The sequence below is a fragment of the Sus scrofa genome, chromosome 12 (genome assembly GCF_054392235.1).
Source record: "Sus scrofa isolate SSC_HxYL_T2T_F1_AM1 chromosome 12, Sscrofa_HxYL_maternal_Yorkshire_Landrace_v2.0, whole genome shotgun sequence".
NCBI lineage: Eukaryota > Metazoa > Chordata > Mammalia > Artiodactyla > Suidae > Sus > Sus scrofa.
The window spans coordinates 65,372,445-65,393,652 of NC_139394.1; the positions used below are offsets into that span (position 1 = coordinate 65,372,445).

The 21,208-nt window shown below is 49.9% G+C and overlaps 2 protein-coding genes and 1 long non-coding RNA gene across 10 annotated transcripts in view; 2 read left to right on the forward strand and 1 right to left on the reverse strand.

Moving 5' to 3' along the window:
* Positions 1-21,208, forward strand: part of LOC146398432 (uncharacterized) — a 134,648-nt gene that overhangs the window by 47,717 nt on the left and 65,723 nt on the right. The gene's annotated exons all lie outside the window — the stretch shown is intronic.
* Positions 1-21,208, forward strand: part of LOC110256118 (uncharacterized) — a 77,842-nt gene that overhangs the window by 40,793 nt on the left and 15,841 nt on the right. For 2 of the 7 annotated variants that reach the window (XR_014822010.1, XR_014822012.1), the window contains exons 2-3: positions 17,277-17,335; positions 19,459-19,590. The gene's annotated coding sequence lies outside the window, so the exon portion shown is untranslated. Of the gene's footprint in view, positions 1-14,274; positions 16,382-17,276; positions 17,336-19,454; positions 19,591-21,208 lie in introns of those variants that run through there. The other 5 variants (XR_014822015.1, XR_014822011.1, XR_014822016.1 and 2 more) reach the window with 5 other exon arrangements.
* The window catches only part of LOC102157639 (multidrug and toxin extrusion protein 2), a 42,682-nt gene that overhangs the window by 17,764 nt on the left and 3,710 nt on the right, over positions 1-21,208 (reverse strand). The window contains exons 1-7 of one of the 2 annotated variants that reach the window (XM_084986426.1): positions 16,043-16,118; positions 12,421-12,569; positions 11,030-11,072; positions 10,371-10,415; positions 9,946-9,993; positions 7,373-7,470; positions 5,144-5,241 (exon numbers count right to left, since the gene is read on the reverse strand). In XM_084986426.1, coding sequence (XP_084842552.1) covers positions 5,144-5,241; positions 7,373-7,470; positions 9,946-9,993; positions 10,371-10,415; positions 11,030-11,072; positions 12,421-12,569; positions 16,043-16,051 — 490 coding nt within the window. In that variant the 5' untranslated portion in view covers positions 16,052-16,118. Of the gene's footprint in view, positions 1-5,143; positions 5,242-7,372; positions 7,471-9,945; positions 9,994-10,370; positions 10,416-11,029; positions 11,073-12,420; positions 12,570-16,042; positions 16,119-21,208 lie in introns of those variants that run through there. The other variant, XM_013981366.2, reaches the window with a different exon arrangement.

Genomic DNA, 21,208 nt, shown 5'->3' on the forward strand with positions numbered 1-21,208 from the left:
ATTAAAAAATAGAGCTACCATATGGTCCAGCAATATTATTTCCAGATACACACACACACACACACACACACACACACAATAATTGAAAGAAGGATCTCCAAGATTTTTACACCCATGTTCATAACAGCATTATCTGCAATAATCAAAAGGTAGAAGCAACTCAAATATCCATTCACAGATGAATAAATAAGGAAAATATGGCCTATACATGCCATGGAATATTATCCAAACTTTAAAAGGAAGGAAATTCTGACACGTTACAAAATGGATGAATCTTGAGATTATTATGCTAAATGAAATAAACCAGTCACAAAAAGATACATACTGTATAATTTTACTTATATGAGGTATCTAGAGCAAACACATCAAGTCAGAAAAGAAAATCATCATTACCAGGGGCTGAGGGTAGGAAGCATGGAGAATTGTTAAAAGTGTAGACATAAATGAAGAAACTGACAATAACACAATAATAGTATTAATACCACACTTACATCAATGGACAGAAGAATCAAGAAGGCCACAGTGGTTCTAAATGACAGAATAGGCCAGTTGGACTCAATAGATATCTACAAGACATCACATCCTCAAACAGCAGAATACGTATTCTTTTCAGGTGCAAGTGAGACATTCTGAGGATAGATCACATGCTAAACCACAAAACAAGTCTCAACAAATTTAAGGGCATAGAAATTATATCAAGCATTTTTTTTTCGTCTTTTTTAGGGCTGTACCCATGGCATATGGAAGTTCTCAGGCTAGGGATCAAATCGGAGCTGTAGCTGCCAGCTTATGCCACAGCCACAGCAACTTGGGATCTGAGTTGTGTCAGCAAACTACACCACAACTCACAACAATGCTGGATCCTTAACCCACTGAGCAAGGCCAAGGATCAAACCCACGTCCTCATGCATACCAGTCAGGTTCGTGACCACTACACCACTACGAGAACTCCTCAAGCATATTTTCTAACCGCAGTAGTATGAAACTAGAAATCAACTACAGGAGGAAAATGGGAAAGGAAGAAACATGTGGAGACTAAACAACATGGTACTAAAAGACTAACTGGTCAATGAAGAAATCAAAGAGGAAATCAGAAAGTACCTCAAGCCAAATGAAAATGGAACACAACACTCCAAAAAGCTATGGGATGCAGCAAAAGCAGTTCAAAGAAGGAAGCTCATAGTCTTATAGGCTTTACACAAGAAACAATAAAAATCTCAAATAATCTACCTCCCAAAGGAATTAGAAAAAGAAGAAAAACCAAACCCAAAGTCAGCAGAAAAAAAAGAAATAATAGCGATCAGAGGGAAAATAAATAAAATAGAGACTAAAAAATCTCAAAAAAGATCGATGAAACCAAGATCTGATTTTTCTAAAGGATAACAAAATTGATAAACCTTTAGCCAGGCTCACCAAGATAAAAAAAGTGAGAGGGCCCAAATAAAACAAGAAAAAAAAAATAACAACTGATACCACAGAGATACAAAAAATCATAAGAGAATATTACTATCAGTTATATGCCAACAAACTGGACAACCTAGAAGAAATGGATGCATTTCTAGAAACATACAACCTGCCAAGACTAAATTAAGAAGAAACAAACTATTTGAACATGCCAATCACTAGCAGTGAAATTGAATTTTTAATTTAAAAACTCCCAGCAAACAAAAGTCCAGAACTGTACAGTGTAATGGGGAAATTCTAGCAAACATATGAAGAAGAACTAATACTGATCCTCAAACTATTCCAAAAAATTGAAGAGGATGAAACATTCCCAAATTCACTCTATTAGGCCACCCTCATAATAATTTTGGTATTACCCTCATACCAAACCCAAAGATATGACAGAAAAAAGAAAATTCCAGGCCAATAACTTTGATGAATATAGATGTAAAAATATTCAATAAAATATTAGCAAACCAAATCCAACAATATATATCATGATCAAGTTGGATTTATTCCAGGGTCACAAGGATGATTCAAGAGTCACAAATCAATCATGTGATACACCACATTATCACAAGGAAGAATAAAAACCACATGATCATCTCAAAGAAAAAGCATTTGAAAAAATTCAATATCCATTCATGATAAAAACTCTCATCAAAGTGGGTATAGAGGGAACATACCTCAACATATTAAAAGCCACTTATGACAAACCCACAGCCAACATAATACTCAACAGTGAAAAGCTGAAAGCCTTCTCACTAAATTCAAGAACAAGACAAGGATGCCCAATATCACTGCTTCTATTTAGCATAGTATTGAAAGTCCTAGCTGTAGCAATCAGACAGTAAAAAGAAATCAAAGGTATCCAAATTGAAAAGGAAGAAGTAAAACTGACACTATTTGCAGATGACATGCTACTCCATATAGAGAATCCTAAAGTCTCCACCCCGAAACAATTAGAACTAGTAAATAAATTCAGCAAGGTTACAGGATACAATATTAATATACAGAAATCTGTTGCATTTCTATACACTAATAATGAAGTATCAGATAAAGGAAGTTAAAAAAAAATCCCATTTGAAATCAAATAAGAAAGAATACCTAGGAATAAATTTAAGCAAGGAGGTGAAAGACCTATACTTTAAAAACTATAAAGCACTGATGAAGGAATCTGAAGGTGATACAAAGAAATGGAAAGATATCCCATGCTCTTGGACTTGAAGAATTAATATTGTTAAAAGGGCCATACTACCAAAGCAATCTACAGATGTAACACAATCCCTATCAAAATACCTGTGACACTTTTCACAGAACTAGAACAAATAATCATAAAGTTTTTATGGAAAACACAAAGGCCCTGGCCAAAGCAATCTTGAGAAAAAGGAATGAATCTGAAGGTATCACCCTCCCAGACTTCAGACTATATTACAAAGCTACAGTAATCAAAACAGCATGGTACTGGCATAAAAACAGACACAGGTCAATGGAACACAACAGAGTCTAGAAATAAACACAAACGCACAGTCAACTGATCTGCAACAAAGGAAGCAAGAATATACAATGGAAAAAAGACAGTCTCTTCAACAAGTGGAGCTGGGAAACGACCACTGCAAGTAAATCAGTGAAGTTAGAACATGCTCTCATGCCATACAGAAAAATAAACTCAGAATGGATTAAAGTCTTCAAAGTAAGACCTGAAACCATGAAACTCCTAGAAGAGAGTATAGGCAGAAAATTTTTGACATAAATCAGAGCAACATATTTTTTGGATTTTTCTCCTAAGGCAAAGGAAATAAAGGCAAAAATAACCAAATAGGACCTAATTCGACCTAACAGCTTCTGCACAGCAAAGGAAACTATCAACAAAACAAAAAGACAACCTACCGAATGAGAGAATCTATCTGCAAGGGATATGACCAATAAGGGGTTAATATCCAAAATATATTAATGGCTCATTCAATTCACTATCAAAAAAAAAAAAAAGGATAGGAAAACTGAATAGATGTTTTTCCAAAGACATATAGATAGTCAACAAACACATGAAAAGATACTCCACATAGATAATCATCAGAGAAATGCAAATTAAAACCACAGTGAGGTATCACCTCCCACTCAGAATGGCTATCATCAGTTCCCGTCATGGTGCAGTGGAAACGAATCCAACTAGGAACCATGAGGTTGCGGGTTTGATCCTTGGCCTTGCTCAGTGGGTTAAGGATCCGGCGTGGCCAGGAGCTGTGGTGTAGGTCACAGATGCAGCTCAGATCTGGTGTTGCTGTGGCTGTGGTGTAGGCCGGCAGCAACAACTCCAACTAGACCCCTAGTCTGGGAACCTCCATATGCTGCGGGTGCAGACCTAAAAAGACAAAAGGACACACCCAAAAAAAGACCACAAATAAATGTTGATGGGAATATATGGGCAAAACAGAACCCTATGCACTGCTGGTGGAATGTCAACTGGTACAGCCATTAGAGAAAACAGTATGGAGGTTCCCCCCAAAACTAAAAATAGAACTACTGTATGATCCAGCAATTCCGCTCTGGGTATCTATCCAAAGAAAATGAAAACACTAATTCAAAAAGATACATGCATGCCTGCATATTAAAGGCAGTATTATTTACAATAACCAAGATACGGAAGTCACCTTCGTGTCCAACAAGAGAGGATTGGATAAAGAGGACATGGAGTCTTCTGTACACACACACAGACACACATCTGCACAATGGCATGCTTCTCAGCCATAGAGAAGAATGAAATTTTTCCACTTGCAACAACTTGGACACCCAGAGGGTATTATGTTAAGAAAAATAATTCGGAGAGACAAAGAAAAATACTATATGGTATCACTTATATGTGGAATCTAAAAATAAAACAAAGGAATGAATATAACCAAACAGAAACAGACTGGGAGCTGCCTTTGTGGCTCAGCAGTTAACGAACCCCACTAGCATCCATGAGGACGTGGGTTCAATCTCTGGCCTCCCTCAGTGCTTAAGGATCCGGCGCTGCCATGAGGTGTGGTGCAGGCTGTAAACGCAGCTCGGATCCCGCGTTGCCGTGGCTGTGGGGTAGGCCTGCGGCCACAGCTCTGATTCGACCCCTAGCCTGGGAACCTGCATATGTCGCAGGTGCAGCCCTAAAAACCAAAAAAAAGAAAGAAAGAAAGAAATGCAGAACATGGTAAGAGCACTGAAGTGTACACTTAAAATGGTTAAAATGGCAAATCTTACATTCTGTATACCTTAACCACAGTGCCAAAAAATAGACAAAAACGAATCTATTTCACTCTATTCGCCAATGGATGGTGAACTATTTAAGGGAATGTAGCTGAGCCGTGAGTGGTACTGGTTGGTTGAGTGAGTTCCATCTGTTTGTGTGATCTGATAAGACATTAATCAAACTTGACTTTGATAGAGCAGGATGATGTTTGGAAACAGCTGGGATTTTTTATTCCCAATTTTAATTCATGTAATACTCATTCTTACAGCCCCGTAGGCGCCTCTGAATAAAGGCTACCTCCAGAGATGAAAAAAATATCTCATACCGAACCTGTAACTTTTATATTTTCATCGGCTTTTAATTATTTTCTATAACTTTTAAATGTATCAAAATAGAAAAAAAAATCCAGAAACCAGAGTTACGTACGTTTTTCTGAATAACGAATTACATGGAAGAAAGCGACGACCTTCTTACCGCCCCACGTGTCGACATGGATTTTCTTCCACCGCAGGTACAGGAAGAGCAGCGCGCACAGGAAGAACTGGGACGTGGTGTTGGCCCAGGCTGATCCCCTGAAGGAAAAAGGGTCTTTGTCACCTGTCAGTGTCTTCCTCCCAAATAGGAGTAAACCGACCCCAACACGCTTCGGCTGTGTGCAAGGATCAGGGTTATCAGATGAGCCCGGGGCGCATCGAATCTGCCGTCTTTTAATACTTTAAACACTGGACCCACTTATAATGGACGTGTTTTCTTTCCCCCAAGGTTGAATTCTGTGTTACTGCTCATCAATACAAAAGCAGAAGGACATAAAGACGCTCACCCTTCCTTGTCCTGACAGCTTTAAAGAACCCATCAGGGAGTTCCCGTCGTGGCGCAGTGGTTAACGAATCCGACTGGGAACCATGAGGTTGCGGGTTCGGTCCCTGCGCTTGCTCAGTGGGTTAACGATCCGGCGTTGCCATGAGCTGTGGTGTAGGTTGCAGACTCAGCTCGGATCCCGCGTTGCTGTGGCCCTGGTGTAGGCCAGTGGCTATAGCTCTGATTGGACCCCTAGCCTGGGAACCTCCATATGCCGAGGGAGCGGCCCAAGAGATAGCAAAAAGACAAAATAAATAAATAAATAAATAAAATAAAATAAAATAAAATAAAATAAAGCACCCATCAAATCAATTCTTACACATGCTCCATCAAAGAGCACATAGTAGGAGTTCCTGCTGTGGCTCAGTGGCAACCAAACTGACTAGTATCCCTGAGCACGCAGGTTCGATCCCTGGCCCTGCTCAGTGGGTTGGGGACCCGGTGTTGCCATGAAAGTGGTGTAGGTCACAGACGTGGCTCCGATCCTGCATGGCTGTGGCTGCAGTGTAGGCCGGCAGCTGGAGCTCCGATTCGACCCCTGGCCTGGGAACCTCCATATGCTGCAGGTGCAGCCCTAAAAAAAAGGAACATAGCTAACAGCTCTTGTATCCAAAAACTGGTGTCGGGTCATCGTGGGTCTGTTTCCTGGGATTACAATAAATTTGTTTTCTCCTAGAGACTAACCTTCAAGCATCTTCAGTAGAGGCCTTCTTGTCACCACAAAGAGGTTGGCGCCCCTCTGGCACAGGAAGCCAAGGACTCTGCTTTTTCTGCTATTTTTCCTTTCACTCCTGACCAACCCTCAGGTTTTACCTTAATCTGCGTCTTGTGGTTCTCTCCTCTTCCCCACCTGCTCCACACGGCCCTTCGTGTCCCTGGTCAGGAAACGTCGCAAAGACGGGCCCCGAAGTACACCCTCAGGGAGGCCGGCTCAGGGGCCCGCGTGCGTCAAATCACCGCGACTCAAACTTGCCCCCTCCCCAACTTTTAACTCCCCCTCGGCCAAGGCCTTGGCCGTTTACTGGAAGGTGTTATAAATGTTTTTCACTGCGTGTTCTTACATTCCGACTCTCCCTTTATTTTATTTTACTTTTTGGCTTTTGAGGGCCACACTCATGCCATATGGAGGTTCCCAGGCTAGGGGTCGAATTGGAGCTGTAGCCACCGGCCTACGACACAGCCATAGCCACGTGGGATCCGAGCCGCATCTGCCACCTACACCACAGCTCACAGCAACGCCGGATCCTTAACCCACTGAGTGAGGCCAGGGATCGAACCCGCATCCTCATGGATTCTAGTTGGATGCGTTTCCGCTGCGCCACGACGGGACCGCCCCGACAGTCCTTTAATTAATGGCCTCTGTATATATTTTCCCCTGTGACCAACAGGAAGAAATAAATTTCCATCACTACCCAGTACCCCCACGCATGTGTGCACACAGGCCACAGAAACCTAAGGCTCATAAAGAATACCCCGTAGTGCCACCTCTCCTCTTCTGTTTCCCCCACGACAGATTTCATTCTGTAAAGTGCTGCTCATGCCCCACTAAACTGGTTTCCACTTGTAAAGAAACATGCTGCAAACTGCCGGGGCCGGTCTATGCGTGCCAGCAAGGCCCGCCTGCCACTCGGGAGCCGGCCCTGGGGTCCCCGGGTGAGAGAGGGGCTGGCACATGGGGCGCCGGCAGGAGGGCTGTCTCTGCGTGACCCACGCGGGCTCCAGCTCCATCGAGGCGGGATCTGTCTCGGCTCCTCACAACCCAGAGACGACGGGACGGTGAGAAAGAGGTTGCAAAGGTCTCTGGGCCCCACGGACGCTCGGGTGGCCGACGGGGTCACGACTTACTGCATCCCGAGGTCCAGGGCGGACAGCAGGAGGGCATTCATGCCCACGTTGAGGATGTTGGCCACGATCCCGGTGATAACCTGAGGCAGGATGATGCCCTGAGACCCCCAGACAGGACAACGTTAGCAGGTTCAAAAGCGCATCCGTTCGGTGGTGAAACAACAGAAAACACGTCTATCGGTCTCCGCCCCCAGCCCCGGCACAGGGCCCTCTGGCCCTTGGAATCCCCTCGGGGCGAGGCCACCGGAAGCATCTCGTCCCCGGCTCTTGGGTCTTTGATCCCAGTTCCTGACAGGGCTCTGGAGTCCCTTGGAATTTCCTGGGTGACAGGAGCATCTTTTGTCCCAATAAGGTGACCCCGGTGGGCTCCTGGAAGGGGGCTGGTCCCCCCGATCAAGCGGAAGCTCTGCATTTTCAGGCTCCCCGTCCCCCGTCCTCCAGAGAGGGGCGAGGGGCAGGCAATGGACTTAAAGGACCACGCCCTTGGTAGGCAGCCTCTGTAAGGTCCCAACGGCTCGGGGCTCCAGGCAGCTGCCAGCTGCCCCGAAAGCGTGGAAGCCCCAGGCCCCTCCTGTACCTGCCCTGTGCACCACCTCTGCCCGGACGCTCACCCGTGCCCTTGACCGTGTCCTGTCCCAATGAACTGTGACAGTGGGACAGTGTCCCTGAGTTCTGTGACGAGCTCTGGCACATGGTCCACTCCAGACAGGACCACGGGAGCCTCCGGTTTATAGCCACAAGGTCAGCAGCACAGGTGACCTAACCTGGACTGGGGATTCGCGTCTGGGGTGTGGGGCGGTCACTCTGGGTCTGACGCCTGACGCGCCCCCAGGCACGCAGTGTCGGCGCCGGGCTGAACGAGGGCACCAGCCAGTGCCTGGAAACCCACCTTCAGGCTGCGGGAAAACTACACGATCTGGGAGTTCCCATCGTGGCTCAGCGGTAATGAACCCCGCTAGTATCCATGAGGACACGGGTTCGATCCCTGGCCTCGCTCAGTGGGTTAAGGATCTGGCGTTGCCATGAGCTGTGGTGTAGGTCGCCGACGCGGCTCAGATCCCATGTTGCTGTGGCTGTGGTGTAGGCGGGCGGCTACAGCTCCAATTCGACCCCTAGCCTGGGAACCTCCGTATGCCGCAGGTGTGGCCCTAGAAAGACAAAAAGGAAAAAAAATTATACAATCCGACGTCAGACGTTGTGAGTGTGGACATGTAAGCATAAAGGAGAAACAGGAGAAGGAATTCTTCTCACACAGGTGACAGCTGAACACTCAAGAGTTAAACAAGTGACCACGTTACATGACAGCAAAGTGACACAAGACCCACAAGAGCCAGGAGCGGGAACCATGGGGCTTCTCTGCTGGTGCTGCCTGAGCCAGACCGACCGGAAGCTGGGAGATGCTTCTGCACACCTGTCAGGTCCCAGCTTCCGTCACAGTGGCAGAGAGGACCACCCCAAAGGGCACACCCCAAAGGGCACACACCCCTGGGAGGCACCTGAGCCCAGTCCGTCCAGGTCCTGCAGGCCTGCGGTGAGGGGGCCCCAGGTCACCGCATCCAGAGCCCGCAGCGATGCTGGCGGCACAGCGGGGTGCAGTGAGTGGTCACCCCTTTATTTTGCTTGGCTCCCCTCGCTTGTCCCTGTTGCCCCTTTGACTGGTACTTTCTGGAAGTAAGACCTCTGCATTCAAACCGCCGACCACTGTCAAGGTGGAGTGGCCTGGGGGGGGCAAACGGTGATGCGGGTACAGCAGGGGGCTCACGGTGGGGGCAGGGCGGGCCCTCACCTCCGTCCCCCACGGGCCCTGTGCGTGGCTGGGAGGGTGGCCGAGGGATGCTGGGTCCTCCTCCCCTAAAACAGAGGCTCCGGGGCCAGGCTGAGGCCACAGCACAGCCAGCAGGTGGCCCCCGGCACCACTGGGGTGGCGCGCAGGCTACGGAGAGAAAGCAGGTGGCCTGGAGGATGGGACCGACTGGGTATCTCTTGGGCGAAAAACCCTTCTCCCAGAGCTGGGAGTGGAGCTTCAGGAAAAAGGTGTCCGTTACTTTAATGGACAATTCCCTAAGCTACTTACTCTGAGGGGGGCCGGGAGGACACCTCGGTTTTCTGCGACGAGGTGCACCTCTGTCTAAGCACAGAGGGGGTCGGGCAGAGGATGCCACCAGGATGGAGAGGTTGCAGTGGAGGGGCAGAGGCAGGGGGCAGGTCCCAGGAGCCCCCAACTGCACGGAGCCAAAGGTGCGGTTCTATCAGGCCCCCGCGTCTCACTTAGACCAGGGGAGGGGCAGGTGTGAGATGGGACTGCCCGTGTCAGTGGCCTCCGGTCCCCAGCCCACCCCGCCTTGCAGCCCCCTCCACTGTAGCCCTCAGGCCCAGCCCAGCGCTGGGCTGCTGTGTTGGAAAGAGAAATACTCCACGAGGGTCCTTAAGGCAGAAGCGTTTCATCCTAGTTGTAGCAAAAAATCCGAATCCCGAGTCGATCCACCCTCTCCAGGCCTGACGCTTCTCTTCCGTAAAGCTGGGTAAAAAATTACTCTCTTGCAAGATTCCAAGAGACAAATAGCGACCCTCACTTGGCATGGCGTTGGGTGTGTCTGCATGAAACCGGAGCCGGGGAAAGCCTGTCCCAGAAGGACAGACGTCTGAGTGTGGAAAACTTTGATGGTGACTTGGTGACATGGTTCAGACTGTGGAGCCAGGATGAGTGCACCTCCCTGCTCTGTGGCCAACGGTCCCCGGGAGCTCGGGCACGTCACGCAAACTCCCTACCACAGTTTCCTCACCCGAGAATGGAAGCAACAGCACCTACTCATACTGCGTGTGCTTGAAGTTAATGTAGTTATAAAGCATTTAAAACAGTGTCTGGCACAGAGCAAATGAAACAAACTATTGTTCATAAACAAATAAAATGCAGACATACCGGGTTGAGATGGGGAAAAAAAAACAAACATTTACTATACACTTTTGGTATTACGGAGGAAAAATAGAAAATCTGTACCTGATTTTGTAAATATTTTGCCTGCAGCTGGAACAGGAATGTTGCCTGCAAATAAAATAGGAAACAAATACATCTTATTGATAAAAAAAACTATAATGCCAACCGTTCCCATCAATTCTGGCTTTTAGTAGGATATTTACTCTTGTTTTTGGGCCATGCCCAGAGCAGGCAAAAGTTCCCCAGCCAGGAATCAAACCCACACCACAGCAGTGACAATGCTGGATTCTTAACCCACTGTGCCACCCTGGAGCTCCACGATGAGAGCTTTTAAGGTCTACTCTCTTACGAGTTCCCGTTGTGGCACAGTGGAAACAATCAGACTAGGAACCATGAGGTTATGGGTTCGATCCCTGGCCTCCCTTAGCAGGTTAAGGATCCCGTGTTGCCATGAGCAATGGTGTAGGTCACAGATGCGGCTCGGATCTGGCGTTTCTGTGGCTGTGGTGCAGGCCGGTGGCTACAGCTCCAATTGGACGCCTAGCCTGGGAACCTCCATGTGCCTCAGGTGCGGCCCTAAAAAGCAAACATAGAAATAAACTTTTTAAAAAGCTCAACTTCTTCATGAACGGCTCTCTGATAAAATAAACAAAGGCGGGGAGGTGAGCACAGGACCTGTTCCACGAGCTGCTTCCTTATACAAGGATGCGCTTGACACTTACAGGAAGAGAAGGGATTAAAGTCATCACGTAAATCTGGGCCATCCTGAAAGGAGCAAGAAAACAGCCTCAGTCACCACCGGTACACCTGCTGTCCATGCTGTTTCCACATCGGGTCCACAGAGCATTTTGCAAAACTACCGTAAATAACTTATATGGGAGAAATGGAACAATTCTAAGTGGACTCCCATCAGACGCTGAAATGTCTGCTTATTAACGGGAGCTGGACTTGACATCGTTCAGCTCATTTCAGGCAGGAAAGGTGGAAGGAACGCAGCAGAATCAACTAAAACTTGGGCAAAGGCCAGAAGCCTCTTGAAAGAGCCAGGGCTGAGCTCCCTCAGGGGAAGCAGCCCCCACCTCCCGCCTCCCCAGCAACACAAGGGAGCATCTGGAATTGTGGGTTGAGAATTCCAGCTCCGGAGTTCCCGTCCTGGTGCAGTGGAAATGAATCTGACTAGGAACCATGAGGTTGTGGGTTCGATCCCTGGCCTCGCTCAGTGGGTTAAGGAGCTGGTGTTGCCGTGAGCCGTGGTGTAGGTCACAGACATGGCTCGGATCTGGCATTGCTGTGGCTGTGGCTGTGGCCGGCAGCTGTAGCTCTGATTCGACCCCTAGGCTGGGAACCTCCATATGCTGCGGGTGCAGCCCTAAAAAGCCAAAAGAAAAAAAGAAGAATCCCAGCTCCAACAACAGGGAACTGCATTCAATAGCCTGTGATAAACCATCATGGAAAAGCCTAGCCCACCTGTGGAATATTCTCTCTAAATTAACTTGCTTTCACTTAAACAAAAAAAAAATGGCAAAGATTATGTATGTGCAGAAATGAGTCACTGTTCTATACAGCAGAAATTAGCATTGTAAATCAACTATACTTCAATTAAAAAAATTTTTTTGGGCTGCCCCGCAGCTTACGGAGTTCCCGAGTCAGGGATCAAGATTAGAGCCACAGTTGCAGCCTAAGCTGAAGCGGTGGCAACGCTGGCTCCTTAACCTACTGTGCTGGGCTGGGGATCGAACCCGTGTCCCAGCATTCCCAAGACACTACCCATCCCTTTGCGCCACAGCGGGAACTCTCGATAAAATTTTTTTAAATAAAAAAATGTAGCTGCTATAAAAAAAAAAATCCCAACTCCAAAAGTAAACGTGACGGCAACCGCTTGTCTCTTCTTCATCAGGAGAAGGATACGCTGCGTCTGCCAAACGGAGAGACTCCGGGCCGGGCAGCTGGGGCCACGACCCGGCCAAGCCAGGGTCCCAAAGGCCACAGGCACAGCTTCCACCTTCCAGAGGGTTCAAGGGCAACTGACTGGCCGGGGACGTGAAGCCATGGAAGGAAAGCAGAGGGCCGCTGTCTCCGCCCGGGGGCCTCGGACGCTGGGGATGCTGCTGACCTGGAGACCTCGGGGTCTTGCTTGAGGAGCCGCAGGAGGCTCTCAGTGTTGATGAAGATGGCCCAGCACGGGAGGCAGCAGAGCAGCAGGATGAGGACGCCTCGCTGCAGTATGACCCCCACTCGCTTCAGGTTCCTGCCGCCAAAGGACTGGGGAAAATCAACCCGGTGATGGAGAAGGCGCCGCACACAGGCCCCCGCTGCGCACGCGCGCGCGCACGGCCCCCCGCAGGCCTGCGGGCGCTGCCTGCCCTCTCTCCCGCCCTGGCACCCGAGCTGGGCGCCCTGGGAACCGGGCAGCAGAGCCCCCAGCTTGAAAGGGGTGAGAGGAAGGGGGCACGTATGAGAAGCTCCCAGACTCCTTCGACCAAGGCGTCTGGAACACCTGCTGCGTGCCAGTCATGCGTGCGGCTGCCAACTAAGCCGGCAGGGAACTAGGCAGGTGGGAGCCCGGGTCTCGTGCAGCTGACTTTCTAGCGGGAAAGGGAGACGGTGACCCCGGAGAGAAACCAACAAGATGAGCCCAGAGAATGAGCGGGGGACCCCTGGGGGGCTGGGGGCGTGGCTGGGCAGAGCCGGGGAGGCGTGGGCCGCTGGAGAGTTCCCAGTACCGGAACCACCTAGAGGCAGAGAGGGAGGAGAGGAGCTGTGCGCGAGCAGCTGGGAGGCCCAGCCTGGCAAGCTGGTGGTGGAGATGGAGGTGCACCGGCCTGGGCAGCCCCTTCCAGGCTCCTGTTTCTGCAAGTAACTGAATGGTTGTCTCTTTCTGCAGCCAAAAAAGAATCTGCTTCCACACCCACTCAAAGAGACAATGGAGGAGGAATTCCCATCCTGGCACAGCAGAAATGAACCCCACTAGTATCCATGAGGATGTGGGGTTCCATCCCTGGCCTCGCTCAGGGCGTTAAGGATCCAGTGTTGCCATGAGCCGTGGTGTGGGTCTCAGACGCGGCTTGGATCCTGTGTTGCTGTGGCTGTGGTGGAGGCAGGCGGCAGTAGCTCTCATTCGATGCCTAGCTTGGGAACTTCCATACGCTGCAGGTGCAGCCCTAAAAAAGACGAAAAAAACTGAGAGACAGAGACATAGACAGAGACAGTGGAGGAGATCCCTGGTGGCTCAGCAGGTTCCAGCATTTTCACGGCTGTGGCTCTGGCTACTGCTGTGGCGTGGGTTCGATGCCTGGCCCAGGAGCAGCTTCATGCTGTGGGCATAACCAAAAAAAAGAGCTACAATGGAAATAAATATTCCACCACAGACGAATGGACAGGGCGGTGACATCATACAGAACATTATGCAAATATTAAAAGGGGGAATGTGCACCAACTTATGGAAACAAAACATTCTCCAAACACATGGTTTAACAGGAGGAAAAGATAAAACCGTATGTAAAGTTTAGAATTGTGTGGGTCTTTCAATGTTCACAGGCTGAACTATTTGTAGGAGACTCCAAAGCTAATAGAGGTAACTTGGGAGCAGGGATAAGATTTAGAGATTTCTTTTTAACTTTTTAATATTTTCCTAGATGACCTAAAGTTTCTAAATGTGTTTGGCCTTTAGAAGCTCTTTTAGAAGCTATTTAAACATCTGGGAAACAATGTGTGTTTGGAAATATATTCAATAATAGAGGAAGATGCCCAGTTTATATTGATAGATGGGGAAAGAAGTGAAAGGTAGTCTTTTTTATTGTTGTTTTTTTTTTTTAAAAAAAAAAAACCCATATGAATAAAAAATGACTGAGGGAGTTCCCGTCGTGGCGCAGTGGTTAACGAATCTGACTAGGAACCATGAGGTTGCGGGTTCGGTCCCTGCCCTTGCTCAGTGGGTTAAGGACCCGGCGTTGCCGTGAGCTGTGGTGTAGGTTGCAGACGCGGCTCGGATCCCACGTTGCTGTGGCTCTGGCGTAGGCCGGTGGCTACAGCTCCGATTGGACCCCTAGCCTGGGAACCTCCATATGCCGCGGGAGCAGCCCAAGAAATGGCAAAAAGACAAAAAAAAAAAAAAAAAAAAAAAGACTGAAATGGTACCAAAAAAGGGACAAAACTATTTTTTAAAGTAACATTTCCTATAGCATGCCAATCCAGGCTTTAGCCTAAATCACATTTAGTTCTCAGAGCCGTGCTCGGCTCGGCCCTTAAACACCTTCTCAGGATGCCTTCATGCGTTACTCAGCAGGAGCCCAGTGCAACAGCCTAGGGCTGCTCAGGGCTGCTCCTTCCTTGGTAGGTAACTCTCACTCTCCCGGGCTCTGGGCTTAAAGATGGGACTCATCCAACCACCCGCCCATCACCCCGTATATCCCCCTGCCCATCCATTCATCCATCCACCATCCGCTCATCTTTCCATTACATACCATGAACCCATCCGTCACCTACCCATCATCCATCATCCGTCGTAACACACTCCTGCACTCATCTGCCCACCCATCCGCCATACGCCCACCCCCTCATCCACCCGTCCACCCTATACTATGAATCTGTCCCTCCACCATCCGTCTATCCATCCATCCATCATCCATCCACCCGCCCAACTCACACAGCCACTCGCCCACCCATCCATCCCTGCCTCCTCTCCCTCCCTGTCACTCATTCAGCAGATTCCACGGTACCAGCTACCCAGCAAGCACAATGCTGAACCACAGGGATTGGATGACTGAAAGGGACACAGCCTTTCTCCTCAAGGAGCTCGGAGTCTAGAAGGAAAATCACTGTGGTTATAGACCAGGCGGGCGAGAGGAGAGACAGAGCCAGGAGCGAAAGGCTTCGACCAGCACTGGCCTCTTCTCCGGTGATGCTTGCACCCCAACCCAGAGCGCCCAAACCCACGACAGGCACTGAGGATGAAGAGAATTAGCAGAGTCGAGAGCAGAGTCAAAGTCAATACTAATCAATAGTTCTGCTAACGTGTGGACATGCGGATGAAGCAGAGGGCTTCTGTCGAAGCAGAGGGTGGTACGTTCCTGCAGGAGGAAGCGGCACAGGAGACTCGGTTCAGCGTGGGGAAGACGGTGGGCTTAGCCCTCGAGGAGCTGGGTCTGAGGACACAACAGACATGGCATCCGGCCCACAGGGAAGAGGTGTGGGCAGCAGCGGGGGATGTCAGTCTTCAAGATCGGGTGGAGACGAGCTGGGGAGGGGGGCATGGTGGGAGGTGAGGGCAGGGGGCTCTGAGGGGCAGGAGGAAGCACGGCCACCATGGAAGGAGAGGGACCCGCCAGGGAGGATCCGTAACCATGGCAACCAGGGAGTGGAGGAGGCAGCCCGCTAAGCGTTCACCTGAGGACCAGGCTCGGGGGGATGTGTGGGGACGGAGTCGAGGGTGGTGTCCAGAGACCACAAGAAACATCTTCAAGCAGTTTGGCGTGAAGGGGAGGAGAGTGTGGCCGAGGGCAGAGGAGGATGGTTTAGGGAGAGCTCGGACAGGATGGAAAAAAAGAAAAACAGCCCCTGAGCAGATGCACCTGGAGGCGAATTAGTAAAGCCGGCTCTGCTTCATTTACAGCCGTTAGCAGCAGGTGTCTGACAAATTAAAGGCAGCAAAACCTTAGCCTGTCCAGAGTCCCCTAGACCAGCTCTAAGTGACAAAAAAAAAAAAAAAAGAAAGAGTCTGGGGGTGGGGCTCTCACCTGAGACATTAGCGTGTCGCAAGCTGAGGCCAAGCCCGTTCCGATGGAAATGCCAGAAACATTCACAACCTGCAAGGAACAGCAGACTGGGGGTGGCAGGCAGCCGGGGACCAGGCCGGAGCAGCGGCGCTGACAGGCGGCTCCCCCGAGGGACCCGAGGAGCAGCCTGGGACTGCATATGCTGGGGCTCCACGGCCTCGCTCGCGAGGGGGTCCACACCCCGCCTTGTCCATCACATACAACAGCCTCCAGCGACAGGATCGCAGTCACTTGTGTTAAGCAGGGGTGCCGACAACCTAGGTGTTCTCAAGCAACACAGCGCAGTTTGTACCTTTGAAGGTAACGTGGTTAATGCCTGCAGGGGTGTGGATTTAATGACAGCGGCTGCCAGCGTGGCCGGAGCACGTGTCACGGGCAGGGGTGATGCCAAGCCCTTCACATACATGCTGCTAGGATCGCGGCTCCCATTTTATGGGTCATTTGAGTGAGTCACAGAAAGTTCAGTGACCGACCTGAGGCTGGGAGCCTGACATCAGGCTCTGGTCCTCCAGTGAAGAAGAGGAGGAGTTTTTGTTTGTTTAATTTTCTAAGTTATGATTATTATTATTATCATTTGTAATATAGTTGATTCTGGGAGTTTCCATCATGGCGCAGTGGAAACGAATCCGACTAGGAACCCTGAGGTTGCAAGTTCGAACCCTGGCCTCGTGCAGTGGGTTAAGGATCCGGCGTCGCCATGAGCTGTGGTGTAGGTTGCAGATGCAGCTCAGATCTGGTGTGGCTATGGCTGTGGCTGTGGTGTAGACCAGCAGCCATAGCTCTGATTCGACCCCAAGCCTGGGAACTTCCATTTGCCATGGGTGTGGCCTTAAAAAAGCAAAGAAAAAAAAAAAAGAAATATACTTGATTCCCAAGGTTGTGTGATTTCAGGTGTACAGCACAGTGATCCAGTTAAACGTATTTTTTCAGATTCTTTTCCCTTGTAAGTCACCAACAAATACCAAGTAGAGTTCCCTGTGCTGCTCAGTAGGTCCTTGTTGGTCATCCCTTTTACATGCAGTGCTGTGTATGTTAATCCCAGACTCCTAATTTACCCCTCCCCCCTTCCCCTTCAGTAACTATAAATTTGTGTGTTATGTCTGTGAGTCTCTGTTTTGTACATAAGTGGATTGGTATCATTTTTATCAAATAAGTGACAACATATATTTGTCTTTCTCTGACCTACTTCATTTAGGATGATAATCTCTAGCTGCCTCCATGTTGCTGCAACCTACATTGTTTCATTTTTTATGGGTGAGTAATATTCCACTGTGTGTATGTACCATCTCTCTCTTCATTCCTCTGTTGATGGACATTTAGGTTGCTTCTATGGCGTGACTATTGTGAATAGTGCTGCTATGGACACTGGGGTGCATGTATCTTTTCAAATTATCATTTCTCTGGATATGTGCCCAGGAGTGGGATTGCTGGATCATACGTCAACACTATTTTTAGTTTTTTAAGAACCTCCATGGGTGGCTGCACCGATTTGCATCCCACCACAGTGCAGGAGGGGAGCAGGACTGGCTTTGTGTCACCCTCTGGCCTGGACCCCACCCAGCACCCCTGACACCCAGGGTAAAGCCATAACCTTGCGGGTAAGGGTCCGAGCCCAAAGTGCCGATCTGCAACAGAGCTGGTGGGGTGGGGAGGGGGAAGACCCTGGTTCCTCCTGGGCTCACAGGTGCTGATCCGCCCCGGGCTGACCTCCTTGGAGGTCCAGGACCACAAACTCCAGTCCACGGGAGTCAGCAACAGGCCACCCCCAGAATAGGAGGCAGCATCCACCCCAAGACGCCTTCTGCTCTGAAACCGCTCAGGGTGGCATCAGGACGAAAGCGCCCGTCACCCTGACCTTCCAGGGAGAGACGAAGATGGAGCAGGGCAATTTCTGAAGGGTGTTGCCCGGAGAAATGGGCTTCTGGTCGCCGGGGGCATTTGGGTGCCACGCTCCCCTCGGGCTTAGAGTCTTCGCGAGTCAGGTTCCTCGGCAGAGGCGGCTCTGGTCAAAGCCAACGAACGCCGATGCCACATCTCCCCCCCACGCAGCCCACAGACGGCTCCCGAGTGTCCCCCAGGACCTGTCCCGCAGCAGTGGCCGCTTTATGAAACCCCACCAGACAAGCTCCCTGTGACTCAGCACGGGCAAGGCCGTCCCCCCAGCGCGCTGGCTCAGGCACTCTGGACACCTGGAGGGGGAGCTGAGAGCCGACTGGCAGCCTCTCAGATGCCACACACTGCCCCCCCTTGCATCTTCCCCCATCTGTGTTTCTTTGACCCGATTCTGCAACCAGGTTTTTATCCTTCTGCATCAAAAGTATTTTTATAAACCAACTCGAATTCTTTGTAGAACAGGTGGCCATAAATGAAGCTTCTTCAATTTTAAAACCAAACGCTTTTATAAATCCTCACCTACTCTATGCACAATTTTCCACAAAGTGAAAAAAAAAAAACAATGCAACCGGTGTCTGGCTTGCATAAAAAATTCGCTCAAAATGACCCTACTGTCTCCCTAGCAGTTGGTTACTATTTGACAGCTGATTAAAAACAAAGTATCATCACCCACAGCCCAAGGGAGGAGGCACAGATTCCCCCCTATCTAAGACGCTGCCCACAGAAACCCTGGCTTTGGGACATACCACCTCCCACCTGTGCTTTTCAGCCCTGTCTCTCCAATTTTACGCTTGTATTCACTGTGTTCCTATTACTATTTTTTCTCGTTAGTCACACACAATCTCTTTAGTTTTTATCAAAATATAGTTGATTTATAATGTTGTGTTATTTCCACACATACAGCAAAGCAATTCAGTTATATATATGCACAGGTATGTGTGTATACACACACACACACACACAAAATTTATATAGTTTTATAGATTCTTCCCCATTACAGCTTATTACAAGATATTGCATATAGTTTCCTGTGCTATACAGTAGGTCTTTGTTGGGTGTATTCCTATTAGTTTTGCTTCAAAAAGTAGGAATGCTTTTTTTTTTTAATAATATTTTTTCTTTTTTTTTTTTGCCATTTCTTGGGCCGCTCCTGCGGCATATGGTGGTTCCCAGGCTAGGGGTCAAATTGGAGCTGCAGCTGCCAGCCTACACCACAGTCACAGCAACGTGGGAATCTGAGCTGCGTCTGCAACCTACACCACAGCTCACAGCAACGCTGGAGCCTTAACCCACTGAGCAAGGCCAGGGATCGAACCTGCAACCTCATGGTTCCTAGTCAGATTCGCTAACCACTGAGCCACGATGGGAACTCCTAGGAACGCTTTTTTTTGCCCTCTTACCTTTGGGTGATGGGCGGGGGGAGGGGCAGAGAGAAAGAGGGGAGCATCACCCAAATCTTAATTCCGTTCCCTCCCCCAAGATAGGCTTCAAAATACTTCTGATGAAATAAGCGAAAGAACAGGAGCTGAGACATGTTACACTACACACGACCCGCCGACCTCAAACCCTCACCACGGCACAGATGGGAAAACAGACGTGCCTCAGGGCAGAAAAAGGTAAGTTCAAGAGACACATGGGCGAGAGCCGGCTCCCAGGGTCCCCCGAGCTTTGCATTTCTGAGATGTCTGTGCAGCCAGATGAGTGCCAGCAACCAGGCCTCGCAAACCCTCCCAGGGACTGGCCCATCACCCGAGAGCAGGCTGGGGCCGGGACAAACCGTCGGCAAAGCACAAAGCAGCCAGGACAGGGGGGACACAGGACACTAGGCACTGTGGAGGGTCCTTGGGGGCAGCTTTCTGCAGGTGCCCCCAGCCCCATTGAGCCAGACATGCCCGGACCTCGCAGGCAGGTAATGGAAGTGGGTACCACCGCAGGGGCTGAGGCGGGCTGACATCCCTGTCACCGAAGGGCGCCAAGCTGCGTGGGTTTAGACGCTGGCCGTGGATGGAGTTGGGGTGGGAGGAGGGAGGCCAGTCAGGCTCGGGGGTGAGGGGGGGATGAGGGACTGGCTGGGAGAGTGTCGCAGAAAACAGGAAGAAAAAAAAGAGGTTATTTTAAGAAATGTGGGGAATTAAGGTAGCAGGGTTTGCTGATGGAGATGCAGGTGTAACATGGGGGCAGGGGGTGCAGGATGCTTCCTGGGCGCTGGGGGGAGCCCCTGGTGCGTTCCAGCAGATCCATCCTCAAGTAGCAAGACACCCATCAAGGACAGAGTCACAACCTGGGGGCCCCGACAAACAGCAGGGTTGGAGGGGCGGGGAGCCGGGCTCAGAGTTCCCGGATGGAAGCCAGGGAGGGCAGGTCCTAAGCCCTGGAGGTTGCTGACAGCTTTTGAGAGAGGGGGTTAAAAGAAAATGAAGCCATTCTGCAAAGAGCCTAAGTGAACAGAGGCCGGGATGCGGGGGAGGGGGGACTGGGCAGGGAGGAGACGGCAGATAAAGATGTTTTTACAGAGAAGGAGAGATGCGGGTATGTTTACCCTAATTCAGTAGAGCTGCTACTTAAAAGGAAGGTGCTGGAGGAGAAAGGAAAGTTCTGAGCCTGGGGGGGGGGTGGGGGGACCAGTCTTAGGAGAGTGATGGAGCCCAGGGGGCAGGGCTGGAGGCCAGGTCGGGGGCGGTCAGGGTCAGGCACGAACTGTTTGGCCCTAGATTCCTGGAGGGGACCAGGTGGGGCTGCTGTGGAGGGATCAGAGCACCGGGAGATGCCCTGAGGTCAGAGGCCAGGCTGGAGAGGGGTGAGGACTTGGCAGGCTGAGGGGTGAGAGGTGAGTGGCAGCGTTAAGCTGAAAGCGTCTGCCCTGGGTGCGCACTGAGCCATACACATGCAGGGGGTGGGGCCTGACTTAGATGTGGGGGTGCTGGAAGCCAGTACGATGGAGGGAGGGGACCCACACACCCAGGAAGACAAGCCCTCAGACCCTGCAGCCTTCAGGGAACACAGAAGTGGCCACAGAGATACCAGTGACAAGGAAAAGCACAGGACAGCAAACCAGGTGGATTGTCCAATAAATGGGTGCAGGAAAGTTTAACAAATGGTGTTGGGAAAACTGGAAGCGACATGAAAAGAAGGAAACTGGACGCTTTTCTCACTCCACACACAAAACCAACTCAAAGTGGATAAGAGACTTGAACCTCAGACGTGAAACCATAAAACTCCTAGAAGAAAACAAAC